The 24,463-nt window shown below is 47.8% G+C and overlaps 1 protein-coding gene across 6 annotated transcripts in view; it reads left to right on the top strand.

Moving 5' to 3' along the window:
• The window catches only part of BIRC6 (baculoviral IAP repeat containing 6), a 2,386,688-nt gene that overhangs the window by 1,212,927 nt on the left and 1,149,298 nt on the right, over positions 1 to 24,463 (top strand). For all 6 annotated transcript variants that reach the window (XM_086926902.1, XM_086926900.1, XM_086926901.1 and 3 more), the window contains one exon: positions 12,336 to 12,488. In XM_086926902.1, the coding sequence (XP_086783028.1) occupies positions 12,336 to 12,488 (153 nt within the window). The remainder of the gene's footprint in view (positions 1 to 12,335; positions 12,489 to 24,463) is intronic.

The raw sequence follows: 24,463 nt of genomic DNA, 5'->3' as shown, positions 1-24,463 counted from the left end.
AGGTTTCTGACAACCTGTATCATCAAGTAAAGTACATCCGAATGCCTGTCCATCCCGCCTGCTTGTTAGAGAGCTGAAAAGTGTTCATGCCTTCTGAAAGAGAATGTTCTCTTCGGCTTTTTAGCCATATGACCCTTGAATGCAGTTTGCCTTCTGCGCAGGTACACCCATGTTTTATGGGCTATGGTCAGTTAGATGTTGCTTAGTATCTTGGAAGACCTCCGAACTGCACAGTATCCCAAATACAGCTCACTGGACTTTCCTGTGAGAAAGTTACTTGGAGACTGATTCAGACTGTGAGGGGGTACAGGTCTCCTCTATGCTCCACCTCCTACCTCTACTCCTTTTAGTTCTAAGTACCAGGTACAGTTCACCTTGATAGCCTAAGAGTGGGCCTGGAGAATATAGTACCCGGAGCTGCTGAGCATGAGCATTTGTGGCTACCACCATGAGAAAATCTCCTGTCTTAGTAACAGGGGAGGGTGCTGCACCAGAGTCTCTTCAATGTATACTTTAATTCATGGAGATTGAGCGGCAGCTGTTAAATGTGTTTGATCTGCTGGCCGCAGTAGTCTATTTCATTCTTGAAGCCTAGACCCCTAGACATATGGGGAAAATGTGTTGCCTGCTGTGGCATTTGTCATACTAACCCACTGCAAGCCTAACTGTTGAATGTCTTATTGTTTGATCTATTGATGGCCCAACAAGGTCTTGCAGTGGAGACAGTTAAGGATAATCTGTCTTCATTTTTGTGTTTTTACCTGATCAACCTTCTGTGGTATCTGTTGTAAAGGTCAGTAACCTGTGTTTAGAAGTATCCACCTGATGATCAGGTTACTTAACATTGGTAACACTCTTTCTGGTATTTACTCTTTCTATCTTCAGATTCTCGAGTACCCCCCCCCCCCCCCCCACCTCGCTGTTTCCTTTGAGCCGACTCCTGAACATCATAATGAGGTACCAAGTTAGATTTTGTCACACTGTCATCTACAGGTTTTTTAGTTTTTGTTTTGGTACTCCAGGTCTGAGGGCACCGAAGGAGAAAGATTAAGAAACTGATGTCAGTGTTCAGGGGTGGTGCTTCTTTGTGGCTCCCGCTCCATCACTGCAGTTGTAGTAAGGACCCACTGTGGAGTACTATGGTGCCACCTATTTTGCTCTCAGGAATATTGCTCTCAAATTCTCTGCATCTAGTCTGGTGCCGAAGATTATCTAAAGGTGATGACTCTGTGGGTGGATAGGCTACCTACCAGCAAGAGCAATACAGAAGGTATGCAACTAGTAAATCTGATAGATACTTCTAACTCCAGATTCTTAACCTTGAGAATATTTCCTCAGGTGTCAGACTGAATCCAGAAACTCAAAAGCAGTATTCCTGCACGTTGGTAAGTGGCGCCAAGCGGCTCCGAAATTACATTTTCTCTTCAGAGGTTCTAAGTAGAGCTGCATATATGCACCACCCAGGCATGCTGACGCCAGTTACTTTTTTTTCGCACCTTTTAGACACAGATCCAAAGTTCTGCTCTTCTTGTCTTTGTCTATTTCACCAAATGTTATATTTTAGCAGTGTGCAAGGGAATTATGTTACCCCTTCCGCCAAAAGAACATATTTAAACCTTATTAGAAGTGTTGTAAACAAATTTCTGATAGATACATCTGCCAGTGGATTCCTCACCTTGTGAATATCCCCTTGCGTCAGCAACATTCGGATATTCTTTTTGTAGCTTCGCGCCGACGTGGACGACGTCATAGAGGCACAGCATTGCACGCGACTCCGCTGACGTCACCGACACTACAATAGGCCCACGCCGGCGTGATGACATCAGTTCCCTTTTTTCTGCGTTGTCGACGCTAACGGTTTCGGGGAATCTCTGTAGCCTTTTAGTAACTTTGTTGCTATTTTCATCACTTTCCTGTTTCTTTGTGCCCTTCGCGATGGCGACAAAGAAGACCGGTTTTAAGCCTTGCAGAGAATGTGCGAAAATGTCTATCACGGACCCACACGAAGATTGCATCTGGTGTCTAAGTTCGGACCATGATTTAGATGGATGTTCTTCCTGTCGAAAGATGAACCCTAAGGCTCTGCGTGAGAGAGAGGCCAAGTTACTGGTAGCAAAGCTGAAAGGTGACAAAGAAAGAAAGTCTTTGAGGTCTTGTTCGAGAAGGGCGAGGTCGAGATCGAAGTCAAGGAAGAAACATAAGAAAAGAAGACATGAGTCCCGACGTCACTCCGGTAGGGATTCGGACTCGAGGTCGAAATCACCCAAGAAGGTACGTTCGAAGGTGATTCCTCCGGAGGAAGACTTAGATCCTGAAGGTGAGGCCTCGCCTTCGGATTCGCAGGTTCAGTCACCGGCTCCGTCTCCAGCTCCGTCTCCGGCCCTAGAGGATGAGGAAGAAGTTCCTGTGGGTGAGGATTCTGCGCCTGTGGAAGAGCCGAATTCGGAACCTCCTCAAGGTCAGCCTAAGGGTCTTCGGCCACCTTTTCCGGCCCCAGGACAAGACCCATCAGCGTTTTTTAATGCTATGTATGGCGTCTTTTCAAGGGCTTGGTACCCCTCTGGCGCACCTTCGGGTCCCATGGGTCCACTAGCATTTAATGTAGGAGTTCCTCACTCCTATGCTCCGGCTCCATTTATGCCCTATATGCCGGTTCCGACACTGCAGTGGCAATACCTGGCTCCGCTGAGGTAGTCGACGCCGATACCGACGTAATCTTCTCCGAGTCGACCTCGAGACCAACCCTCTGTACCATCGGATTCGATACCGACGTCGGTTCCGGCTCCGTCTGAGTCGTTGGTTGATCCGACGGCGTGGCGTGTAAAGGAAAGGTCCAGGAGGGAAGCTCTGCGCCTCATGGAGGAGCAGAGATATACAGAGGCTCAAGCTGAGATGGAAGAAGGTGATCTTGAGGAGAACTGTTTCGAGGATCTGGCGGAGGCTAGTGGCCTGGAGTTTTCTCCAGAGTGGGAATTAACTTCTGTGTCTAATGCCCCTTCAAAAGACGTTCAGCCTTATCACTTGGTTATGAGGAAGGCAGCGGAACTTTTGAATTTGACTCTACCTACAGTAGAATTTAAATCCAATCCACTGACTGAGGTTCTGCATTCACCAAGTTCTGTGGTGGAACCGTTGCTCCCATTTAATGAAGATTTAACGGAGCCTATTATGGAAGTTTGGATAACAGCAGCAGCAGTTTCCAAGGGTGTGGCAAGAAGGTACAGGGTCGCTCCTAATGACCCTGCTTTTCTAACTTCTCATCCTTCACCTGAAAGTTTGATAATCCAGGCAGCCTGTTCCAATGCCACTTGCCTTATGGGGAGATATGTGCATGCTCTCATGGATACACTGCGTCTTCTGGCACCTAAGATCCCTGTTGACAGCAGGAAGGATTTTGAGGTGGTGTTAACGGATGCACAGGCAGCGGCTCGCCAGGTGATACAAAGTGGGCCAGACACTGCGGATTCGGTGGCATGCATTATGGGTACTGCGGTTGCCACAAGAAGATCTGCTTGGCTGAAATCTTCAGATTTTTCGGCAGACGTTCAAGCTGCTTTGTTAGATCTGCCGTTTGATGGTGTTGGACTCTTTGGAAAAAAGGCTGATACAGCCTTAGAAAGATTTAAGGACAGTAAGGCTACTGCCAAATCTTTTGGACTTCAGACCAGGGGTTCTTCTACCAGAAGGTTCAGAGGATTCGGATGCTCTTACTTTCGCTCCTATCGGCAAGGTCAGCAGCAGCAGCAACAGCAGCAGCAGCAGAATCCCTTGTACAAGTCGTACAGGGGTAAGCAAAGAGCTTGTCCTCGAGGACGTCAAGCCTCTTCCTCCTCCACCTCCTCCAACCCCCCAGCCTCAGAAAAGCAGCCCTAGATCTGCCATTCAGGATCATGCGGGTCCGGTGGGGGGGGTCGGCTTACCCACTTTCTACAGGATTGGGAATTGGTTACATCAGATCTTTGGGTTCTCAATCTCTTAGAAAATGGGTATGCTCTTCCCTTTCGGGAATTCCCTCCCAATTACCCTCCTTGTCAAGGTTTTTGCACGGAGGAACACCTCTTACTTCTGCAGGAGGAAGGGCAGACACTATTAAGAAAGGGTGCGATAGAGGGGGTGCCAGAGCAGGAAAGGGGTCAGGGATGCTACTCCCGGTATTTCCTGTTTCCAAAGAAGGATGGCAGACTTCGTCCAATCCTGGATCTCAGGATCTTGAATCTTTATCTGAAACAAGAGAAGTTCAAGATGATCACACTTGCGCAGGTTCTTCAGGCGCTGCTGGAAGAAGACTGGATGGTGTCGCTCGACTTGCAGGATGCGTATTTTCACATCCCAATCCTGAAGTCGCACAGGAAGTATCTCCGTTCTACGGTGGGATCGCAACATTATCAGTTTGCGGTCCTTCCTTTTGGAATTACTACTGTGCCTCGAGTCTTCACCAAGGTGATGGCGGTGGTGGCTGCACATCTCAGAAGGTCGGGGATTCCAGTATTCCCCTATTTGGACGACTGGCTGATCAAAGCAGAGTCGTCAGAGAAAGTGCTCCAGCATCTGCAGGAGACAACTCAGTTGTTGTACCGGTCGGGTTTTTCAATAAATGTACCCAAGTCTCACCTGGTGCCCTCCCAGCGCAACCTGTTCATAGGTGCTGTACTGGAAACAACTGTATGTCGTGCATTCCCTCCTCCTCAAAGGATTCGCGACATACAGGAAATGATTCCTTTATTTTACAATGGAGCGGTCGTTCCAGTCCTGAAGGTCCTTCGCCTGCTCGGTCTGATGGCTTCTTGCATTTTTTTGGTCAACCATGCACGCTGGCACATGAGGGCTCTCCAGTGGTGCCTCCGCAGGCAGTGGTATCAACACAACGGAGATCTCAGGGAGTCTGTGAGGATCTCCAGAGAAACTGCGGCGGATCTATCTTGGTGGAGCGTGGAAGGCAATCTGTCTCAGGGAAAGCCTTTTCATCTGCCTACCCCGGTGGCCACAGTGATTACGGATGCATCCACTCTAGGGTGGGGTGCCCATCTGGGGGATCTGGAGGTCAAAGGTCTTTGGTCTCCAGAGGAAAGGTTGCTTCACATCAACCTTCTAGAGTTACGGGCGATTTGTTTGGCCCTCAAGCCTTCCTCCCTTCTCTTCGCGGTCGGTCAATTAAAGTCCTGACGGACGATACGACCGCGATGTGGTATGTCAGCAAGCGGGGAGGAGTGGGGTCACAGTGTCTCTGCAGAGAGGCTCTGCGTCTCGGGTCCTGGGTTCAGGACCATCAGATTTTTGTCTGATGGCGAATCATCTGGCCGAAGTTCTGAATGTGCGTGAAGACAGTCTGTCGGCAATTCTCGGCCGACCACGAGTGGAGGCTTCACCCGGAGGTGGTTCGTCACGTCTTTCGGACGTGGGGAACTCCTCAGGTGGACCTGTTCGCTGCCCGTCATTCTGCAGTCTCCAGTATCCGATGCAAGGAGCATTGGGGGACGCGTTTCAGTTGAGTTGGGGAAATCAACTCCTTTACGCGTTTCCTCCCATACCTTTGATTCCTCTGGTTCAGAGGAAGATTCGCCAAGACCGGGCCCAAGTTATTCTGGTCGCCCCAGATTGGCCAAGAAGGGTGTGGTACACGGATCTTCTCCACCTCTCCTCTCACCCTCCGCTCCGTCTCCCGATCAGGGCAGATCTCCTCTCCCAGATGGAGGGGCAGGTTCTACACTCCCACCTCCAGACAATACACCTTCATGCTTGGAGATTGAACGGGCCAACCTGAATTCCTTTTCTCTCCCACACGATGTGGTGGATGTCATTCTTTCGGCTAGGCGTGACTCCACTAAATCCATTTATTCATATAGATGGTCTAAATTTGTCTCTTGGTGTGGCGAGAAGTCTGTTGACCCTTTGAAGGGCTCGTTTGTCTGATATTTTACAGTTTGCTCTTTCTTTAGCACAGCAGGGTTTTGCTGTTGCCACAGTGAAGGGTTATCTTTCAGCATTGTCGGCATTTCTCTGTTTGCCGGATCAGCTGTCTCTTTTCAAGTCTCCTGTGGTTTTAAGGTTTTTGAAGGGCCTCAAAAATAAGTTCCCTCCTACTCCCTTTATTGTGCCTCAATGGGATTTAAATCTTGTTTTAACCTACTTGATGGGTTCTCCCTTCGAACCCTTACACAAGTGTCCCATGAGGTTTTTGTCTTTTAAGACTGTCTTCCTGGTTGCGATCACCTCGGCAAGGAGGGTAAGTGAGCTTCAAGCTCTTAGTTCCAAGCCCCCATTCTTGACCATTCATGCTGAACAAATGGTTCTTAGGACCAGGGCTGCTTTTCTCCCTAAGGTGGTAACTCCCTTCCATCTAGGACAATCTATTACGCTTCCTACCTTTTATCCTCCCCCTCACCCTTCCAAGGAGGAGGAGAGACTACACCGTCTGGACCCTAAGAGGGTGGTGAGCTTTTATCTTGATAGGACTAGAGACTATCGAGTGGACGACCAGCTCTTCGTTGGATTTGCTGGCTGCAAGAAAGGAAGAGTGGTGCACAAGCGCACTCTTTCTAGATGGATCATACTCTGTAAAAAGTTCTGCTACTCTTTGGCCGGTAAGGAACCTCCAGAGGGTATAAGAGGTCACTCTACTAGAGCAAAGTCGTCAACTTCTGCATTGTCTAGGGGTGTACCTGTAGAGGATATTTGTAGGGCCGCGACTTGGACCTCCCTCCACACTTTCGCGAAGCATTACTGCTTGGATGCCAAGGTGATGAGCGAAGGTCACTTTGCGCGCTCTGTCCTCCAGGTTTTATTGGTGTAGATGAGTGGACACCCTCCTCCGGGAGTGAAGACTGCTGTGGGACTCTATTCACAAGGTGAGGAATCCACTGGCAGATGTATCTATCAGAAGAACAAGTTACTTACCTTCGGTAACGCTTTTTCTGGTAGATACAGTATCTGCCTGTAGTTTCCTCACTGACCCACCCGCCTCCCCGTTGTCCACTCTTCTATAACAGAGTTACTGTATTGTATTTACTTTATTGTCAAAGAATTGATTATTTCAAATGTTTTATTGCATTTGTTTCACACTGTGTGTGTTACCTTGATGTTTGTTTACTGTGTATACTGTGTATATTTCTACTGTCATTGGTCCGTCCGTGTGCCTCGAAGGCAACGAAAAAAGGGCGGAACTGATGTCATCAAGCCGGCGTGGGCCTATTGTAGTGTCGGTGACGTCAGCGGAGTCGCGTGCGATGCCGTGCCTCTGACGTCGTCCATGTCGGCGCGAAGCTACAAAAACAATTTCCGAATGTTAATGACGCAAGGGGATATTCACAAGGTGAGGAATCTACAGGCAGATACTGTATCTACCAGAAAAAGCGTTACCGAAGGTAAGTAACTTGTTCGTTTGTGACAGATCTCAAGAGGTATGCCTGTTGTGCCTGAGGGGTGAGCACGATTCTAGGGCCTGAGACAACTGTGCCCAGATAAATCCAAATAGTACAAAATGGGAGGGTCCCAGAGATAGAACGTAACACAACACGGTACGTAGATAACTAAATCAATTAACTTTCAAGTGTATCATCTTTAATAAAGTCAACCCATTGTCATTACATCACAATGTGTCCTGTTCAAAACCATTTGACAGTATAAAAACATTAAAGCCCCAAACAAGAAAAAAGGAAAGGGAGTGATATGTGAAATGAAAAGAGTAGGTGATTGAAAGACAAAAAGTGAATTCTATATTCAAAGCAATACATTCATTGACACTTATAAAAGGCTGCAACTTATTCACGCCAATATCACATAAGAAACAAATGCAAAATCATTCTACGGTCACAATTGTGAATCATTTTAATCTTGGTAGTGCCGGATGATTAAAGAAGTAGAGCCGTCGACGTTGGTGGAGCCGAATGATTTCTTTAGCTGCTTGGGTCTGGATATTCAACCATCTTAGTTAGTAGTTTAATCGAGTAAGGAATTCCTCAGCTGTCAAGTTATCACGTGGTTAAACTTGATATGCTGTGCGTAGGGGAGTAGGGGTCAGGCTGCAGTCTATCCAAGTACCTGCAAGATATCCCAAGCGGAAAGACACGCTGCCAATGCGTGATAATAAATGTCGATTATGCCAGCAAACCTGTGGGCTGTCGCAGTTTTAGAAATCATTCAGCTCCACCAATTGCTGACTTCGTGGGAGTTATACTTCAGATTCCACAGATTCGGTGCCGGCTGGCCCGTTTCTCAATGAACTGTCTGGCCCCAATACTCTTTTCGTCCTGATGAAGACCCCGCTATAAGGGTTTAAGTTAACCTTCCATATAGGGGTCGAAACGTCGACGGCTCTACTTCTTTAATCATCCGGCACTACCAAGATTAAAATGATTCACAATTGTGACCGTAGAATGATTTTGCATTTGTTTCTTATGTGATATTGGCGTGAATAAGTTGCAGCCTTTTATAAGTGTCAATGAATGTATTGCTTTGAATATAGAATTCACTTTTTGTCTTTCAATCACCTACTCTTTTCATTTCACATATCACTCCCTTTCCCTTTTTCTTGTTTGGGGCTTTAATGTTTTTTTACTGTCAAATGGTTTTGAACATGACACATTGTGATGTAATGACAATGGGTTGACTTTATTAAAGATGATACACTTGAAAGTTAATTGATTTAGTTATCTACGTACCGTGTTGTGTTACGTTCTATCTCTGGGACCCTCCCATTTTCTACTAATTAGCACCCAGGTCCCAGCGACTTTTTGGGTAAAACCCCCCTTTTTGTAATACAGATAAATCCAAAGGCAATACGAAACAACAAGACAAAACTCTACGCCGCCAAAGATTGGAAGACTCCACGCCCTGACTGGTCGAAGTTAAGAGGAAGGTCCTGTACCTGCCTGCTCCTTGTTGCTGTCGAAGCCTTTGGATGAGTCCAAAAAGAAGCACACGAAATCTAAGCAGTAATAGGCCCCTTCCTGCCTCTCTTGAACTCCAGAGAGAGCTCAGGGCCGTCAATTTGCCTCTTATTCTTACTCCCAAACTCCTGAAGGGCTGATTCAGAATTTTGGTCCTGATGCAAGTTAGAATTTCCAGCTCCTTAGACGACATCTAAGCAATGGGAGGCCCTATTGTGAGTATTTGGCTCACCTCTGGCGCACAATCGGGCCCCAAGAATCCATATAGGCCCCCCAGTTGTGTTTCCCCTGTTGTGTTTGCACTCTGTACCATCTGTGCCTTTTGAACTGATTTTGCATTCCCTACCAGCTTGGCTGCCAGCTTCGTTTTCGATGCCACTCCCTACGCCTCACATCGATGCTGGTGCCGGAAGAGTAGTCATACTAGGGTAATTTCCAACACAGACTCTGCTTCGTCTGGACCAAGACTGTGCTCCCATCCCACAAGAGCGCAGCCTATAGCAAACCCTTTGGACTCTGATACCTTGTCGTTATCGCACAGCAGAATGTAGGGGTGAAATTTGCCCCACAATACGATTAGGACAATTGGTATGCCACAATTGCAAACTCTCTTTATGATGTCATTTTTGACACTCCCCCATACGGTAGGAGGCAGGGTCAGACATTTCCTACATGGATGGTAAGACATCACTTTGGACTCATGGGTACTCTAACACGTCAAAAGGGACTACACCCTCCCATTTCTTTCTTCCCTGCTGCACCTTCCACGCCCATAAGAGCATCTGGTGGAGGAACACCTGTTTTGCAGTAGGCAGTGCAGGCCCTTAAGACCACAGGAACCACAGAGAGAATCCCTGCCTCGGAAATAAGAACTGGTTGCTAATCCTGTTAATTGTTTGTGCCCATGTAGGGCAGAGGGCTGTGTCCTATTTTAGATGTATGCCTCCTCTGCGAATTCCTGCAGAAGGATAAATTTAAGATGCTCATGCTAGCCCTTGTCTTGTCTGCACTGGATCCTGGAGACCGCATGATAGCGTTTTACCTGCTACACATGACTTTCCATATTCTTGTCCCACCCGCCACAATAATTACCTGTAGTTCACAGCAGTATTTTCAGTATGTGTTGCTCACCTTTGGCCTTACCAGAGCCCCTTCCGTGTTCACAAAAGTGATGGCGGTGGCCGTAGCACACATTCGAAGATTAGTTGCACTAGTCTTCCCATACCTCGATGACTGGCTGTTGAAGTTTCACTTTTCTAATGTGCACTCCATTCGGGCCAAGCACAGTTGCCAACTATGCCTCTTGATTCTGAAAAAGGTCTTTCTGCTCACTATAACTTCAGCTCGTAACGTAAGTGAGCTGCAAGCACTTTCAATCCAGCAACCTTACACAACATTTTGTCCAGACAAACTGGTGCTGAGAACTCTAACTACATTTCTGCGAAATGTGGTCACCCCTTTCCATGCCAGGCAGGCCATCCCCCTGACTAGTTTCTTGGTCGGGCCTCAGCCCCTTGAAAGAAGAGCAATGCCTCCATTTCTTAGACCCCTGCTGAGCCCCCAGTTTCTTGTTGATTTTACCAGGGACCATCAAGTGGATGATTAACTCTTTGTGGGCTTATCAGGAGCAAAGAAGGACAAGGCAGTGCAGAAAAGGACCATTGGTAGGTGGATAGTCTTCCAAAATAAAATCTGCTATGTCCTAGCTAAAAACAACCACCTTAAAGGATTAAGGGCTCATTCCACTCAAGTCAAGACTGTTACTATCACGTTAGCATGCAGAGTGACTGTTCTAAATGTCTATCAGGCTATGTGGACATCCGTGCGTGCACACATTCATGAATTGTTACTGCCTTCATAGTCGGGTCCACCAATATGGGTATTTTGCCTGTTTAGTGTGGCAGAATTTATTGTTTGAACCATTCCACAGACCCACCACTAGGGAAGGTACTACTTTGGTATCTGTTCACCAGGTGAGCAATCTGAGGTTAGAAGTATCCATTAGAAGAGCAAGTTACTTCCTTCAGGCATGCTTCTTTCTGATTGATACACTGTCTACCTGCACATTGTTCACTGCACTCCCTGTTCTTTGGAATGGACTCTCTACCACCTAAAAAAGTCCCAAACTAGAGATGTTAAAAATGGTCAAGCCCATTTGTCAATGGGCTCTGTATTTGAGGGTGTGCGGACAAGCCTTTGAAAGCAATTGATGTCTGCATGCTTAGGTGGTATTTATATGCCGGCCTGGTCACCACTTCCGGAGGGGAACAACGTCGGTGTGCAGCCACTCAATGCCACCGACGAGTATCCAGGAGTACTTCTCTTGAGTTTCTGGATCTAATCTGACACCCGGAGGAATATTCAAAGGGTTGAGTAATCTGCAGTTAGTAGAATATGCACCAGATATAGCTTTACTGAAGGTAAGTAGCTTGTTAATCCTATTTTGGATAAATATTGACTGTTGGAGCATTGGTTCAGTCTTGGCCTTTAACAGATACCAATGTCAGCAAGGCACTTAAGTAGTGCACAGGAGAACCCGTACCTTGTAGTTTTCTGTGAATTTATGTGGCTAATGTGATGCTTGACTGAGGACCTCACCAGTAGTAAGCATTAAATCAACAAGTTTGGGATACAGAAGATTCGTACCTAGAGTGTATTTTACGGGTTTTTTATTTTTTGGATTGTTTGGTAATCAGCACTACTAAATACTGTCTCCCAGAGAGGTACTGCTTCGGAACATATTTTTAAGGTGAGGAGCTTACAGCATGAAGTACCCATTTGAAGAAAGTTACTTACCCGTAGTAGCAGTTTCTGTTGGCTACTGTATCTTTCTGCAGATTCCTTGCCACCTTCCCTCCTCCCCGATGAGTTAGTGATCACTGCTGTGCTGTTAGTTTATCTTTACATGCTTGATGGGATTTGAAATGAATTCTAAAACTAACGGCACGCCAGTCTGCGCAATATATACCATGGTGTTGTCACATCCAGGACTAATTAAGTTTTGGCTAAAGTCACATGGTACCACCTTACTGTGCTGGGGAGCTGTTGTGATGGAGAAAGGGTTTGAACCTGGAGGAATTTCATTACATGAGGACTCTGCTGAAAGATTTACTAACAACCAGAAATAATGTTATTGAAGGTAGGTACGTTTTTCTTTCTATATTTTGTGAGGATCGATGAGAAAAATCAATTGAAAGATTTTGACAAATATACGTCTATACGTTTTAGTATTACCTCACTGAGAAATAAAAATGGTGCAACTTATCATAATCCATTTGTTGTGTGTGGTATATGCACCAGTACTCTGTCTTGCTGCTTTTCCAGTAGAGAGCATTAACTCTTTATATTAGATATCAGTTGTTGACAATGTTATATTCTAATTACACACACACAGCAACTTGATACCTATAATTTTTGACAGAATATCCTAAACATTGTCTTCATTTACAGGGGAACTTTTGACTCCCATTTCATCAGAGACTACAGAGGAAGCTGCTATGGGTGAAGATGCAAGTGTGTCTGCGGGAGACTCGGATGATGGTCTTCAAGCTTCTGTTCCACTGGTGGAAGTATTAGATGAACCACTGACTCCAGATATTACAGGTGTTTGAAACTCCTCATTTTTAATTATTCCTTTATTGGTCATAAATAAATTATTTTTGTTTTCTGAAATTTAAGATTGCTTACCTACTGGTTGAATAACTGTAGTACTTTAATGAAGAAACTGTGGTAAATAGAAGATCCCACTTTTTATGACCACTGTTTTATATTAATTGATGTTTCTCTAGAAAGCTCATTCTTTGTGCTTCTTTTTCTGTGAATATGTTTAGACATCCTTCTCTTTCTACCTGGATGCTGGGAGATGTTAGTTACTTGGTGTTCCTCCTTTCATGTTCAGCTCTGGAGAGCAAGTTTATCTTACTTTCTTTTGTTTTGCCTTTCATTGACACAGCAAAGACTTGCTTTGACATCAGTTAAAGGTTATTTTTCAACCCTTTAGGCTATCTGTTTTGTTTTTAGGGCTCGTCCTATTAATCGTGCAAGCGATAATAGGATGAGAGTATAGAGGCTCATCTGAGCTCTGAAACCATCGCCGGATTTCATGGAGTGCACCTGCTCGGGCACGTGCTTGCCCGAGCCTCCTGCCTTTGAAGTTAAGCTTAGCTTCACTTCAAAGGGATCCGCTCCTCCGCCCCCTGCTTCATACTTTTCACGGCCGTCAGGCCGTGTCTCGCATTTCTCCTCCCTCACTTTACACGGCCGCCAGGCCGTGTCTCGCATTTCTCCTCCCTCCCTCCCCACAGCAATGCCAAGAGCTTTTTATTATTATTTTGCCTTTTTCACTTAACTCGGAGGTGGCGTGGCACGCTACTCGAAAACCCGGCTCTGCTGTGCATGCAAATTGTATGTAATGCTTTGATAGTTTGTCGGCGAGCCTTCATTATATTTCTGCGGCTCCCAGCCACTCTGATGTTCAACCTCCTGGACTACGCACACCGGCCTTAACATCTGTGTAATGTGCCCTTGAATGTTAACGGTAGGACATTCTTATAGTGAATAACCACCAGGCTCTACTATGCTGCCCGTTCCCCCGCTGATGTTAAACACTGCTAACTGCCCTTGCTCTCAAGACAAGTTCAGAGTTTGCTCTTTCACAGTGAATACCGTCTCTGCGCATTCTACAGACTCTTCTGAAACTTCATAGTGAGTTTTTCCCCCCACCTCGCAGACTGGCGCACGATTCATTGCCTCGACTATAATGCATAATATAAACTGTGTTAGTCCAATGAAATGGCGTAGTAACATCGCAGTGGGCTCTAATACAAACATGCAAATTGACCCCCGGTCAACCGGTTCGTTATGAAAAGCACGTGCATCTTGAGTGCAGAGAGCCCTCACTCTCCTGGGGTTTGGTGCTACTGCACTTACTGCGACTACGCCCACCGGCCTTAACATCTGTATAATGTGCCCTTGATCGTTAACGGTAGGACATTCTTATGTCCTTTCTTAAAAGTGACTGATAGCTAATAACCACCAGGCTCTACTATGCAGCCCGTTCCCCCGCTGATGTTAAACACTGCAGACTGCCCTTGCTCTCAAGACAAGTTCAGAGTTTGCTCTTTCACTGTGAATACCGTCTCTGCGCATTCTACAGACTCTTCGGTCCTCTTTGTCACTCCAATCTGACCTCATCCAAAAAAAACTCTCTCTAGCTCTTATCTCTCTGTTCCCTCTTGCTTGTATCTCTCAATTCCCTTCTCTCTCTCCCTCCCCTCTAGCTTTTACCCCTCTGTGTCTCTTACCCTTCTCTCATCTCTCTGTTCCCTTTAGCTCGTATCTCTCTCATCCGTCTAGCTCTTACCTCTCTCTCTCCCTCTCATCTCTCAGTTTCCTTTAGCTCGTATCTCTCTTTTCCCTTCTGTCTCTCTCATCTCTCTTCCCTCTAGCTCTCATCTCTCACCCTATCTTTTCCCTTCTCTCTTTCCCCTCTGACTCTTACCTCTTCTTCTCTCTTCTCGCTGGACACCCCCCCCCCCCAAAAAAAAGAATCCGAAGCTCTTCAGCTGTTATGGAGTCGTGACGTTATGATTATGTTTGTCCCGTATGACCGACAGGGAGTCACACCTAAGATCAACTCCTTGTGTTGGGTAGCTCACAGGGCCTGCTGGAGACAGCTGCATTACCATGTGACTCTGCAGCCCCCTCCACCCCACCCCCCACCCCATTACATTCTTGCCTAGAGACCACAGTGTAAAAATTGCATTTAGCAAATGCCCCTCTGCTGGGGTCTGCTGAGGAAGACATCACAGCCACTACTAAAGACATACAATTTTTCCGCAATTCGTTTGCATCCACCCGCAGGCTGTATCCAGTTTCATTATTAAGAATACTGGATTGAATCTGGTTGAGCATCGTGGCTCAAAATAATTTAAGGAGCGTTATGCAAATCTTCTAGAAAATTCTACTGAAGGTAGCATCGTGTGAGCAATCCAACAATAATTTACTGCTCCCCTTAGGGTTTTCGGTCGAATTTAAGGTGTATAACCTTTTTTTCTTTTTCTCCAAAATTGCCGCTCGGCTCTCAAGTTTTGAAGGGGAAAAATACCCATTTGCACGCATCTATTCTGCCTTGTTTTTCTTGTCTTTACTCGTCTTTTCTTTTCTTGCCTTCTGCTCCCCTGATTGTTTTTTCTTGCCTTCGGCTCCCCCACTCCATCCATCCATCCCCCCCACTCCATCCATCCATCCCCCCCACTCCATCCATCCATCCCCCCCACTCCATCCATCCATCCCCCCCACTCCATCCATCCCCCCCACTCCATCCATCTCCCCACTCCATCCATCCCCCCACTCCATCCATCCATCCCCCACTCCATCCATCCATCCCCCCACTCCATCCATGCATCCCCCCACTCCATCCATGCATCCCCCCACTCCATCCATCCATCCCCCCACTCCATCCATCCATCCCCCACTCCATCCATCCATCCCCCACTCCATCCATCCATCCCCCCACTCCATCCATCCATCCCCCCACTCCATCCAGCCCCCCCCACTTCATCCATCCCCCCCACTTCATCCATCCCCCCCACTTCATCCATCCCCCCACTTCATCCATCCCCCCCCACTTCATCCATCCCCCCCACTTCATCCATCCCCCCACTTCATCCATCCCCCCCACTTCATCCATCCCCCCCCACTTCATCCATCCCCCACTCCATCCATCCTTCCCCCCACTCCATCCATCCTTCCCCCCACTCCATCCATCCATCCATCCATCCATCCCACTCCATCCATCCATCCATCCCACTCCATCCATCCATCCATCCACCCCACCCCATCCATCCATCCCCCCACTCCATCCACCCCCCACTCCATCCATCCATCCCCCACCCTTCCCCCCACTCTATCCATCCATCCCCCACCCTTCCCCCCCACTCTATCCATCCATCCCACTCCATCCATCCATCCCAAGCCATCCATCCATCCACCACCCACTCCATCCATCCATCCCCCACTCCATCCATCCCCCCACTCCATCCATCCCCCCACTCCATCCATCCCCCCACTCCATCCATCCCCCCACTCCATCCATCCATCCCCCCCCACTCCATCCATCCCCCCACTCCAGCCATCCCCCCCACTCCATCCATCCATCCCCCCACTCCATCCATCCTCCCCACTCCATCCATCCATCCCACTCCATCCATCCATCCCACTCCATCCATCCATCCCCCACTCCATGCATCCCACTCCATCCATCCATCCCCCCACTCCATCCATCCATCCATCTCCCCACTCCATCCATCCTCCACTCCATCCATCCATCCATCTCCCCACTCCATCCATCCTCCACTCCATCCATCCATCCCACTCCATCCATCCATCCCACTCCATCCATCCACCCCACACACTCCATCCATCCCCCTCCATCCATCCATCCACCCCCCCATCCATCCATCCACCCCCCCATCCATCCATCCACCCCCCCATCCATCCCCCCACTCCATCCATCCCCCCACTCCATCCATCCCCCCACTCCATCCATCCCCCCCTCCATCCATCCCCCCACTCCATCCATCCCCCCCCTCCATCCACCCCCCCACTCCATCCATCCCCCCACTCCATCCATCCCCCCACTCCATCCATCCCCCACTCCATCCATCCATCCCCCACTCCATCCATCCATCCCCCACTCCATCCATCCATCCCCCACTCCATCCATCCATCCCCCACTCCATCCAGCCATCCCCCACTCCATCCAGCCATCCCCCACTCCATCCAGCCATCCCCCACTCCATCCAGCCATCCCCCACTCCATCCAGCCATCCCCCACTCCATCCAGCCATCCCCCACTCCATCCAGCCATCCCCCACTCCATCCAGCCATCCCCCACTCCATCCAGCCATCCCCCACTCCATCCAGCCATCCCACTCCATCCATCCCACTCCATCCATCCATCCATCCCCCCACTCCATCCATCCATCCCCACACTCCATCCATCCATTCATCCCCCCACTCCATCCATCCCACTCCATCCATCCATCCCACTTCATCCATCCCCCACTCCATCCATCCATCCGTCCATCCCCCCACTCCATCCATCCCCCAACTCCATCCATCCATCCCACTCCATCCATCCATCCCACTCCATCCATCCATCCATCCCCCATCCATCCCCCCACTCCATCCACCCCCCCACTCCATACATCCCCCCACTCCATCCATCCCCCCACTCCATCCATCCCCCCACTCCATCCATCCATCCCACTCCTTCCATCCATCCCTCCACTCCATCCATCCATCCCCCCACTCCATCCATCCTCCCACTCCATCCATCCATCCATCCCCCCACTCCATCCATCCATCCCCCCACTCCATCCATCCATCCCCCCACTCCATCCACCCATCCCACTCCATCCATCCATCCCACTCCATCCATCCATCCCCCCACTCCATCCATCCATCCCCCACTCCATCCATCCATCCCCTCACTCCATCCATCCATCCCCCCACTCCATCCATCCACCCACTCCATCCATCCCTCTACTCCATCCATCCCACTCCATCCATCCATCCCACTCCATCCATCCATCCCACTCCATCCATCCATCCCACTCCATCCATCCATCCCACTCCATCCATCCATCCCACTCCATCCATCTCCCCACTCCATCCATCCATCCCCCCAACTCCATCCATCCATCCCCCCAACTCCATCCATCCATCCATCCCCCCAACTCCATCCATCCATCCCCCCAACTCCATCCATCCATCCCCCCAACTCCATCCATCCATCCCCCCAACTCCATCCATCCATCCCCTCACTCATCCATCCATCCCCTCACTCATCCATCCATCCCCTCACTCCATCCATCCATCCATTCCCCCGACTCCATCCATCCATCCATTCCCCCGACTCCATCCATCCCTCCCTGCCTCCATCCATCCCTCCCCGCCTCACTCGTCGCCGCCACAACATCATTCAGAGCCACCACAGCATCAATCTGTGCAACCATTCAACAATAACTGATTCAAATATGTTCTCTCAATGTTTCAAACTTTATTACAAATGTCACAAAAAAAATGTATATTTCACTTCTGTTCTTGTATTTTCATCACAATAAAATACACTAAACATAATCTTCCAAAAAGTTATTTGCAAAAGTTCAAGCTATTGCCATTATAAATTACAATAACTTTTATTTAAGTATTAAATATTGAAAAAAATACAACCCATTGTTATTTTTAATATTAATACATCTAAGTCATGTAAATACAACACATATTGCATTACAAATGGTATCGTGTCACGTTTGAAAAAGTTAACACTATTGGCATTGTAAATGACAAAGTTATTAATTTCGCTATTTTCAAAACAAAAACATAAATAAAAAATTTGTCATTTACAATACTAATACCTCTAACTTTACTAATGCGAGCCCTATTGCATTGCAAATGCTTGTTTTAATAGAGTTTTATATAGCGCGAACTAGACCCGAAGATATCCGGTATTAGTGCGCTTTATATGACCACCAGTTTCCTTACAGACGGACACATTAGTTTTTGTTAGGCACAGGAATACTAAGTGATTTTCCCAGAATCACAGGATGTTCAGCGTGGTTGCTGAGACACGAACACAGTTCCCCAGCTTCGAAGTTGACCGCTCTAGCCGTAAGGCTACATCCTCTCCCCAAGGTTTATCATTCCCTCTTCAAATCTTCTGCTGTGATGCGGTTTTTGAAGGGGTTTACTGAGAACACCATTTCTGGTGCTGCATTTGGGACCTTTATTTGGTTCTAGCCTAAATGTACATGCACTCCTTCCGAGACCTGCACAGTTGTCCTCTTGTCTCTTAACTATCAAGACAGTTTTCCTTATCACCATAACATTGGTCGAGTGAGTGAACTGCAGGCATTGTCTGTTGTATTTCTGTACATTTCGTTCTTTCCAGACAATTGGGCCCTCTGAACAAAAGCAACATTCCTGCCCAAACTAAATATGCCAGTTCACATTGAGCAATCCTCCACCGTGCCAGCTTTTTATAAACTACTAGATTCTATACAGAGGAAGAATGGATCGCCTGCCTTAATTAAAAAAGAGCTCATATCTACTACATTGATCATTCAGGAAAATACCAACAAGAAGATCAACTTTTGTTGGTTTCTCTGGAATTAAGAAAGGAAAATCGCTGCAGACGAAAACGATCTCCCAATGGTTTATGTTATGCATTAAGATCTGTTATTGGCCTGCCAAAAAGCAACCTCCTGAAGGTTTATGTGCTCATTCCACCGGAACAAAGGCTTTTGCAACTGAGCTGGCGTTCTGTGTGCCAATCTTTGCCATTTACCAAACAGCTACGTGGGCGTCCCTCCATACGTTCACTAGCATTGCTGCCTGGATACCCAGGTCCGTCAGTATGGGTGTTTTACCTAATCTATCCTGCAGGATTTCCTGGCCTGACCCGTTTCACAAGCCCACCACCTGGGAGTGGTACTGCTTTGATATCTATCCACAAGGTGAGGAATCTGCAGTTAGAAGTTTCTAATCAGAAAACAAGTTACTTACCTTCATCAACAAGTTTTCTTATAGAGACACAAACTGCAGATTCTTCACCAACCCACTTTTCTCTACGTTCTGTCGAACGGACTCATACTGTCCATTAATAGGGTTCTATCTATTGAAAACATTGCCACACTGTCACATCCCGAATTCTATGGGCTTCACGTCCATTGACACAAAAAGAGTTGAGAAAGAAACTCACTTCAGCATGCGAAGGTGGCGCATATATAGGGGCCTGATTCCGTATCTGGGCCGGGGTGGATCCGTCGCGGATCCTCACTTTGCTACATCCAGATGATGCCTGGGGGTATTCACAGGGTGAGGAATCTGCAGTTAGATTGTCTCTACCAAAAAAGGCGTTACTGAATGTAAGTATGTTGTTTAAGTTTCCGTTATCATTAGGTCAGTGATATCAGGACCAAACTCAAAACAAATATTGGCCTGAAAAAAATGTATCCCCTACCCTGCAGACTATTGGGAAAATACGAGTCCAAAAGGCCATTCCAGTTGTGAGTGAAAACGGCTGTGCTGCTAATCGGATACAGTTGCAAGCTGTCGGGCAAAATAACTAGGTTTGTGCCTAGATGGGTAAACTAGTTTTCAGACACTGCAACATGAGGGAGAGATAAAGGCTCTCCCATAAGATGAAGAAAACCAAGGGGACTTCTGAATGTACTGTGTGGGTCAGAATTCTCACACACCTCTGTGCTATCATAGGCCTCGTACCTACTAACTAATATATACAGAAAGATGACCCTTCAGCACAGTAACTTTCAGTTAAATTGTTCTCTACTTTTAGAAAGGTGTTCTATTGGCCTCGAGAATACGTATTTTTAAATCTTCATTCACTACAGCCATCACAAATGCCTAACATCCAGAGTGGGAGAATTCCATTGACAGTCTTTCCCCTTCTAGGGTCTTAAAAAATATTGTTTCAAATGGTAGGTCCAGGTCCATCCTTTCTTTGGACAATTAGCCCATCCAATTATCTTCCAGCTTTAAGGCTGAAGAAGTGATTGACGTGCACAAGTCTATTCCCATATTTTGAATAGATGGTTCATTTTGAGAAGTGCCACATGAAGCCTTTGCAGTAGAGATTTTGGGAAATTCACATGCATGCTTTTGCACAGATGCACTTTCAGACACACAACCAAACTGTAATCTAGTGATTACATTTTTGTCAGCAGGAATCCGTTACACCCAGGAAATTCCTGAATGTCCTGGTCCTTCTGCCATAATGCACAATCATTACTCATCAAACTCAAAATTAAAATTTGAGAGGAGCTGAATCTCCATTGTGCTGAGATTATTGTAGACTCGTACAAGATGATATGCATCACACACAGGGGTACAGCTACTTTTCTCTGTCATGGTTGTTGCTTTAATTTCCTCCTTCAAAGGGTGTGGTTTTCCATCTGCCTCAGATGCCTGTCACAGTAACTACATGTGTCTGTGGCGGAATTGGGCACTAATCAATGCATCCTGTCAGTAAAACGGCTATGGACTTGAAAAAAAATTGCCTCTATCGATAAATGTCTTAATGCTGATGGCAGGTGTGAGAGGCTGGCCTGGTATATGATGTCCACTTATTTAAGTGGACACACTGCATCTGTCCAGACAACCCTTATAGTGATTTAAGAGGTCTTAGACAACCTTAGAAGGCGCTCTTAGTGGTAGCTGTGGAGAGCAGGCTTAGTCCAGAAGGAGTGTAAAGTAGCCTGTTTTACCATAATGCAATCTTCTATGCATAGATTAAGTGAAAAAGAACCACGCAAGGTATTTATAAAAATATGTATTTATTGTAGAATACTCTCTCTAACACATCAAATATCTCCTACTTTGAGATATGCACATTGCACACTATACTTTGCATAGCAATTATGTAAATAGCACAAAATACACGGTGTACCCCAGAGGTTGACCAAACCATATACTAAGAAAGTAGTAAAAAATGAAGAAAAAAAAAATGACTCGGGTCAAGACAGTGTTGAGAGGACGTAAAAGTGCTGGGAACCCAAGGAACCACCCAAGGTGAGTAGATGGGGACCCCACGGAGAGCGTGTGCAGTGTGGTAACACGACTGCGTTCTCATTACAAATCAACGTGTAACTCGCAGTTGGAATTTTAAAGATTAAGTACCTTTCCCAATGGACCCTGAAGAAACCCAGTGGAAGACGGAAGGTTGGAGAGCCACCTCACCCATAAATACCCTAGTACCAGCGTTGCGTACACCAGGGAAGCTGGGTGCATAGGGGTGAAGTGCAAGCAGAGGTGACAGAGTCTGTCACTCAGGGGTGACCAGGAGATTTGAAGATGAATGCCCACCAATGTCTGGTGTTGCTGGAGTTGACAGTGACCTTGACTCTGCAGCTGTGAGGACCATGCGACGGTGAGGAAGACCATGAGCCATGCATGAGCTGTCCCACCCACGTCGGATGTCTAGAGTTGATGGGTCGGTTTACGGTGGAAGCAAAATGCAAACAAAGTAGAAGTCTCAAGAAGGTGCAATGTCGGGATAAGCAAGGTCTAGGGGTCTCACCACAATCAATTGAGTCAGGGCAGGCCCTTAGTAATCCGGGGAGCCCAAAAGAAACAAATATGACACTCAATAGGGGGGGGGGGTGGCGCTAGAGGGCGAACTGCGGGATGGCTGGCTCATGAGGCAGCTCCGCCGGACGGGTGCCGATAATCGCTAAAAAAGAGGTGCTGCAGCTGACTACGGCGACTTTTAATGGCAGATATCGTGACTGGAATGCCGAGACAATAACGTGAAAAGATCTACGGCCCCGGAGATTGCTTGTCGAGGTACTTTCGGTGTAAAAGAGGGATCGCATCTTGCGGGCACAAAATGGCGGCGCCCGGGATCGCTGGCCGAGAGGTAGTGGAACTCTAACACCCCGTGTAGGACTACCCTAAATCAACGCCAAGCGGCTGGGGAGGACAGCTGCTGACTGCGGCTGGCAGCGGAAGACGGCAAACATTAAATTCGGCATGCTTGGTAGGTGCGCTGGCTGTGCGTTCCAGGGAGAGATATGAAGGGCTAAGATGGCGGCGCTGCTGGAATGCACGAAGATTCGAAATGATGACCGCTATGTGGTAAGGGTAACGAGGCGCCAAACCACTCAGGGCTGTTGAGAGCGGGTAAGCACGAACGGAGGATCAACCCACACCGTGCCACTGACAGCAGCAGGGGCTATTGGATGTCACCGTAAAGCTGCCTGCATGCAGATATCTCCTGGTGAGAACACAACTAGCGCGGCAAAGCCCAATTTGTGAAAGGCGGCGTAATATAGCGTGGAAAGCGTGCGCTGTGTTGGCAGAGTAACTGGATCCCCCGAATGTTCTAAATGACGCATGTATGCCACTATAACTGTGACTGATGAACCTGGCGGCCCCCCCTGAAATGGCGCTGCTTTTACGTGAAATACAGAGACAACAGACTACGGGCGATTATGCATAGGCCTCAGCAATAGGGCCGGATCCTCAGCGATAAATATCAGCGCCTTTCACTACAGCGGCAACGGCACTCACGACTCACGAGCACACTGCATTAACGCAAGGGGCCGTTGTGAAGCGACATCCAGGCTGCTTACTGGGGTGCCCACTGTATGTAACCGTGGGAGGACCTGCGACGATGTGGTGGTGGAGCTGGCACCCACACTATTGACTTTACGTAGTGGTGAAATACTGACTGCAAGCTGCTTTGCTCCCAAGTCTGGCTGCACCCCTCCATGCACGTACATATAGGAGCTGAGCTGATTGCACTGCTATGCAGCGATCCAGACCTCGAGGGCGCTTTTCACCACCAACTTACCTTCAAATCGAAGCTGCGGCCCGCACCTCACGACAGCAAGATGGGGAAGCCGGAGAAGCAACAGACGAAGCTCCAGTTTGAAACGAAAAAACAGCCAAAAAATGCCAATGCACTATCAGAAGCTGAGGGTGACAATGAAGCAGAGGGGGGGAGCGGAATGGAAGACGTACTTCGGGCAATACAACACAGCCTGCAGGAAATGAACGGCAAATTGGACAATTTGGCGCAGAGAGTGGACAACATGGCTGCTAAGCTGGACAAACACGGCGAACGGCTGGTGGAGGCGGAGACGAGACTTTCAGCAGTAGATGATGAATCCAAATCCACGACTGCGACCTGTGCAACCATGGAAAAAACGATGGACATACTGCGTGCCAAAGTCGAGGACCAGGAAGCCAGGTCTCGACGCAACAACGTCCGTATAGCGGGCCTGCCAGAATCGACCAACACTGGTAGGATGGAGCAGTATGTAGAAAACCTGATCAAAGACCTGTTTGGAGGAGAAGAACTGTCATCGGTATTCCTAGTGGAATGTGCACATCGCTCCCTTGCGCACATCGCTCCCTTGCGCCTCGCCCGAAACCGGGTGCTCCCCCGCGCATCATAATTGCCCGCATGCTAAACTATAGAGACAGAGACACGGTCCTCAGACTGGCAAGAGAGAAGGGAGACATCAGCCATCAGGGCAACAAGCTCGAGTTCTACCCGGATCACACCATGGCAGTTCAAATGGCCCGGAAGGAATATGGCCCAGTGAAGAAAAAATTGCGAGACCTAGGTATTGAGTATGCCATGCTCTACCCGGCGAAGCTCAAAATCACCAATGCAGGCAGGTCCCCGTTACTACCAACGCCGTAAGCTGCACAGGAATATATCAATAAATTGGGCCGCAGGCGCAGAGCAAGTGGACGTGAGAATGTACACAGTGATACTGAATGAGCGGCCCTCCAAAAGTAAAATTGTTCATTGTCTGGGCAGACTGGGCTGCGGGTCTACATTTTACAAGTCATTGGCAGCCTTTTAGTAGATTAGGCTAGACATTTGGGGCGACCTATTGTAAGCACATGCACCTAAGTGCCTATTGGATGGTTATGTAGCCTTATAAGGACCACTGACGCTGTATTTAAAAGACGCTGCCACCTATCGGACGGGGAGCACTGATGTAATGTCTCGTGGGGATACACATTTGGGGACTCACCAC

This window comes from Lissotriton vulgaris, chromosome 6, assembly GCF_964263255.1.
Source record: "Lissotriton vulgaris chromosome 6, aLisVul1.2, whole genome shotgun sequence".
Lineage (NCBI taxonomy): Eukaryota > Metazoa > Chordata > Amphibia > Caudata > Salamandridae > Lissotriton > Lissotriton vulgaris.
The sequence above is the reverse complement of the archived record's forward strand: the minus strand, read 5'-3'. Positions and strand labels throughout refer to the sequence as shown.